The sequence below is a fragment of the Podarcis pityusensis genome (assembly GCF_964106645.2).
Source record: "Podarcis pityusensis genome assembly, chromosome: 11".
Lineage (NCBI taxonomy): Eukaryota > Metazoa > Chordata > Lepidosauria > Squamata > Lacertidae > Podarcis > Podarcis pityusensis.
The window spans coordinates 48,835,603-48,841,602 of NC_138036.1; the positions used below are offsets into that span (position 1 = coordinate 48,835,603).

The 6,000-nt window shown below is 43.6% G+C and overlaps 1 protein-coding gene across 1 annotated transcript in view; it reads right to left on the reverse strand.

The window, feature by feature from the left end:
• ALDH7A1 (aldehyde dehydrogenase 7 family member A1) overlaps positions 1 to 6,000 on the reverse strand; it is a 29,082-nt gene extending 23,082 nt beyond the window's left edge. Inside the window, exons 1-5 of the mRNA XM_080972794.1 lie at positions 5,794 to 6,000; positions 3,052 to 3,105; positions 2,550 to 2,615; positions 1,309 to 1,389; positions 774 to 897 (exon numbers count right to left, since the gene is read on the reverse strand). Of these exons, the coding sequence (XP_080828920.1) occupies positions 774 to 897; positions 1,309 to 1,389; positions 2,550 to 2,615; positions 3,052 to 3,105; positions 5,794 to 5,994 (526 nt within the window). The 5' untranslated portion in view covers positions 5,995 to 6,000. The remainder of the gene's footprint in view (positions 1 to 773; positions 898 to 1,308; positions 1,390 to 2,549; positions 2,616 to 3,051; positions 3,106 to 5,793) is intronic.

Here is a 6,000-nt window from a genome sequence, read left to right on the forward strand (position 1 = left end):
CAACTGTTAGCCATGCAATGAAAGTTATATCTGTTGTTATCTCAAGGCTGCAATCCTGCCAGAAGAGCTTACTTCTTCCTAGTTTTGTATTCTGAGGGGGAAGCAAGGTTTGGCAAGGAGAATCTCGTGCTTGCATCCCATTTATTTGTGCATTTTGAGGAGTTATACAAGGTGATCCATAGGGATGATAACTTATTCCGCTGGAACCAATGAAGGCATCGCTCAGCCTGCTCCTTGGAGGAAAATACAAGAAAATACAAATTTTCTTCACTGTGCCAACATGCTCAAGATAACAGCCGTGAAATGCAGCTGCAAAGTTGACAGTGCTGAGATTTTCCTGCCCTGGGTTACTTAATAGCATCCAGTATGTATTCAGAGAGGGACGTGGGTGGCGCTGTGGGTTAAACCACAGAGCCTAGGACTTGCCGATCAGAAGGTTGGCGGTTTGAATCCCTGCAACGGGGTGAGCTCCTGTTGCTCAGTCCCCGCTCCTGCCAACCTAACAGTTCGAAAGCACGTCAAAGTGCAAGTAGATAAACAGGTACCGCTCCAGCGGGAAGGTAAACTGCGTTTCCGTGCGCTGCTCTGGTTCGCCAGAAGCGGCTTAGTCATGCTGGCCACATGACCCGGAAGCTGTATGCCGGCTCCCTTGGCCAATAAAGCGAGATGAGCGCCGCAACCCCAGAGTCGGCCACGACTGGACCTAATGGTCAGGGGTCCCTTTACCTTTACCTATGTATTCAGAAAGAAAAAAGGGAAAGACACATGCTTACTTTCCGAAGGCAAGACAGGTCCACCAATCATCCGGGATAAGCCAACTGCGTAATCGCAGACATCCACATATTCTTGGACTTCGCCAACACTCTCAGCAGAGATCTTCCCCATCTCCAAAGAAACCTGACGGTATTAAGGAAATATGTTGGTCCTGTTCAATCACTGAATAGGAAATATTCTACTAAGCCCTATATGAATCAGAGGCAAGGAACTGCACCGACCAGTGGACTGGATCCCCATCCCCTCAGTTCCCATGTGTCAAGTCTGACAGGCGGGCAGTCAATCACCTGCTGTCAAAATGGCGCCGGGTGGTCCATTTTGGCCCAGGCAGTTTGGAATCGAATTGTGAGGGCAAAGCAGAACTCTTCACTTTGCAAGCACTTATGATCAGTTGCCGATTGTCGGGGTTTGCAACCCCACGGTATTCACACAAATGAAACTGTATCATTTCTTATTTTACAGACGTGGCTGTATTTTAGACATGGTCCCAAAACTTTCAGCCAGAGCGATTACTGTCACAGCAGCAAACCGTACCAGATTTCCCAAAACATTGATTTTCTTTCTCAGGGCATCACCAATCTGTCTCACAATTTCTCCTCGTTTGGGTGCAGGAACCTAGACAAAGAAGAGAAAAACGGGTTTAAGCCCAGTCTTACGAAACACTGTGGACTTTGTCCAAAACCGTACGTTTAAATAATGTGTATCCAGATGAGGCAATCTCTATTAACACCACTGAAAGTATCAAGGTAACTAATCCTATCAGTTGAAAAAAAAAATCGTGGGTGATTTCTTGAGTGACACAACTTGTCTGAATTCCAGGGAAATCCGAAGAAAAATTTATTTGGTATTTCAAAAACTACAGATGCTTCTGAACACTTCCCATTGTGTGTGTGTGTGTGTGTGTGTGTGTGTGTATTTATGAGAATACATAAGACAATTGAAATAAATCTGCATGTCGAGAGATGCAGATGTTTTTCAAAAATGCAAGTGTGCCAAAATGCGTCTTTAGTTCTTCAAAAGTTGTGGCTTCCCTTTCTATGACCCGCATCTTTGAAATATTGGTGTTGCCGTCTAAGTCTTCTAGTACTAATGAAGTCACAGATCTACCACACAAACTGCCACCTGTAAAGCACAACTCTAATAGCAACTGCTTACAGTGGCAGCGTAAGGCATAAAGCATCAGAAAGAGGACTCACACAAATTAAGGCAAACGCATCAGAATCTAACGGCGTTGCTTAATAAAAATGAATTTAATGAGTCTGTGGCTCATCAAAGAATGTACCCCGTTTATGCGCATTCAATGCACGCACGACTGTGTGTAAGCGAATAGTGCCGAACCCAGAAGTGACTTGGAAACATCAGGAAACCAGGCAAAGGGCCTTCTTGGTAGTGGCACCCGCCCTGTGGAATGCCCTCCCATCAGATGTCAAGGAAATAAACAACTACCTGACTTTTAGAAGACATCTGAAGGCAGCCCTGTTTAGGGACATTTTTAATGTCTGATGTTTTATCGTGTTTTTAATATTCTGTTGGGAGCTGCCCAGAGTGGCTGGGGAAACCCAGCCAGGTGGGTGGGGTATAAATAATAAATTGTTGTTGTTGTTGTTGTTGTCCTGTCACTAAAGGGGCAGAACGGGGGTCGGCGTTTGCAGGCTTTTTCAATGGGATTCAATTACACATGATATCGCCGACCTGCGAGGTGCTCCTGAACACAACCCCTGTGTAAACGGGAGGCTGCCTGTATTTCAGAAAAATATTAAGGAATTCAAACTTACCTCTGCCCATACTTTCCAGGCTTCCTTAGCTTTCTTTAGTGTTTCTTCATAGTCTTCGATACTGGCCTGTAATGATATATTTTTTAAATAAACAAGAGTCACAACGTTTGTAATTTTTTGACTCTTGTAGAAAACAGCAATGGAAAAATAATGTACCCAGCCAGCAAATTCTAGTTTTATGGAAGAAGGTGGTGCTATTTGAACACAAAAAGCTTCAGAACCTTTGGAAATAGTTTGCCTGAAGTGGTAGAATAAAAGAGGAAATATACCACGAACCCATTTCTGTGGCGCAACCACCATTTCAACACATGTGATTTAAATCCAGCAAAGGAAGGGAGCGTACAACCATAAAATTTCCATCTTCCACTGCTCTCAGCTACTTTTCCACAGCCCCTCCCCAATTAGCTCTACTGACATTCCAAACCTAGCCTTTGGCTATGTGAAGAGTATTTCAAAAATTTCCAGTGTAGCACTTATCAAAGAAAGAAAGAAAGACCCTTACCTGACGAACTCTGGCAATTGGCTGATTGTTTGCAGGGCAATATGTCGTCACGATCTAAAGAGAGAAAGATATGCCAATCCCCTTTAATCACCAAGAACATAGCTTCTTCTCTAGCTTTAAGGATTAAGGTTCAAGAGTCACTTATACATCGGGAAAGGACATAGTATGGATGGTCCTATATCTCAATCTCAATACACTCACCCTGATCTGCAGCGGAACGAGAACCACAATCTGCACACCAAAGCAGGCTTTGGGCACATGCATGAGCACATTGGGCAGTACCGTCGTGGGAAAAACCCATAAGATGATACACAGATCCTGAGTTGGATTCCTATGAAGTGGTCTTGCTCTGGAGAGATGGGACCATCAAACAAAACATGCAGCCTTCCGCTGCCCGTCTCTGGATTGAGGCAATTATATTTCTTCTCCCGAGTGCATTTAAGGCCAAATTCAATGGGATTCACTTCTAAGTACAGTGGTACCTCGGGTTAAGAACTTAATTCGTTCTGGAGGTCCGTTCTTAACCTGAAACTGTTCTTAACCTGAAGCACCACTTTAGCTAATGGGGCCTGCCGCTGCTGCCGCTGCACAATTTCTGTTCTCATCCTGAAGCAAAGTTCTTAACCCGAGGTACTATTTCTGGGTTAGCGGAGTCTGTAACCTGAAGCGTCTGTAAACTTTAGTGTCTGTAACCTGGAACGCCCTCCCTTCGGATTTCAAGAATTACACAAATTTTAGAAGACAACTGAAGGCAGCCCTGTTTAGGGAAGTTTTTAATGTCTGATATTTTATTGTATTTTTAATATTCTGTTGGGAGCTGCCCACCCAGGCAGATGGGTGGGGTATAAATTATTATTATTATTATTATTATTATTATTATGCAGATGTACACAAGAGTTAGCAGCCAATTATAGATTTTTTCTTGTGATCCAGAAGCAGTTCCTACTCTGCCCAAGAGACCAGGCAAGAGCCCTAAGTAGCATGTTTCCATATTCTTATGGTTTGATATTCTGGATATTATAGTATCGTGGTATTATTAAAGAGCAGGCTATACATATGCATGTTAAATAACTAAGGAAGGCCTACTGGGTCTGGAATTCTTCCCTCTCGACCAGCATCTACCTACAGTGGCCAAGCTAGATGTCTTTGGGAGCCCTCCAAGTAGGGTACCCAAACATCTCCAGAAAGAGAATGTCCAAAGGTAGGAGCATAGCCAAAGGACAAACATTTTCTCAGCCCAACAATATGAATGATTAACGTGTCCCTTTCTCCTGTGAATTCGGGACAGGAAACGGACTGTGGCAACTGGTAAAGGGCAACATTTTTGTTAAAAGATAGACAAAATCAAGTTTCAAAACCACCGAAAGGTTACACATTAAAAGGCAGGTTCCTTTTCCACAGAATATGAACAGGCACACATCTCACATCATAAACCTGAGGACATTCCGACTTCTGAAAGCAACCTGGTTGTAGCCGGACTTGGCCATCGCAGAACTTCAGAAATTGCAATTTATCGGGAAATGCAATTGTGGCACCATTGTGCTGTCTCGGGATGAAGGCTTTTTCAAATATAAAGCGCACCGCAGGGGCATGTTAGACATGCCCCAGCGTGGGCTAACTTGCTACCAACGCTCCCATGTTAATTAACCACAATAAATCACTATATTTCGCTTCCAGCTAATCTTCACTGTCTTTTCAGCCTTTGTCTAAAGCGGGGTTTCCCAAAGGCGGCTGCTTTTTGAGGACTACAACTCCCATCATGCCAAGCTAGTAGGACCAGAGGTTAGGGAGGATGGGAATTGTAGCATAGAGAGGGAGCTGCAAACAGATCAAGACATTGGCAGGATTATCGTAAAAACCTGCAGTTTTGAAAACATATATAAGATAGATATAAGAAGAGAGGATTAAAAGAATAACACAATTCGGAGCATGCAGGAAAGGATGAAATTAAACGCAAGGGACTGCAGAAAGAGGGGGAAGGGAGTCAAAAGTAAAAATGTTACAATTATAGCTAAATAATTGTTGCAATGTATATAAACGAAAATTATTTTAAAAGTTTAAATAATAACAAGCTGCAAACAGATCAAGACGTTGGCAGGGTCATCATAAAAACCTGCAGTTTTGAAAACATATACTGTATTAGATATGAGAAGAGAGGATTTTTTTAATTTGTGATTTTCAATTTTATACATTTCAAAAAATTTACAATCATTTTAGCATGAGCATGTTACAATGATGTGAAAATGTTACAATGATGGCTAAATCATTGTTGCAATCAGGGCCGGATTTAGGTTTGATGAGACCCCAAACTACTGAAGGTAATGGAGCCCTTTATATGTCCAGCTGTTTTTTGTGTTGAATATATGCTATATGGTAATTTATGGACCTGATAGGTATCTAAAGCCGCTTGCACATAACAAAATATGCATTTTATCAAAGTAATTGTTGAACCGAAATACAACTAAGAAGAAGTATATTAATATTTTTTTTCCTTTAAATTTTTTGGGGGGCTCCCAAGAGAGTGGGACCTTAAGCTATAGCTTGTTTAGCTTATACGTAAATCCGGCACTGGTGGTTGCAATGTATATAAATGAAAAGAATAGCAGGAATAAAGCTGTTTCGGGAAACCCTGCTAAAGTCAGATGTCTATGCTCCGGAGCACATGGAGAACTGCAAATCCGGATTGGACTCCAAATTTGGCTGCGGTGACTTTCAGGCTTGCTCCCGCCCGTGGCTGCCTACCTCTCCTCGGCCTCCCCAGGAGCCATTGTAGACGCCCTCGTTCTCCTCGCGAAGCCCCAGCTCCTGGAGCCACGAGTAGCGGCCTTGGCTGATCAGCAGGGTCGACATGGAGGCGCTGGAAGCGGCGGAGGCCGAGCGGACGCGTCGCGACAGAGGGCAGAGGCGGAGCGTCGTCCGCAGCATCGCGCCGCCCAGAGCCATCTGCGC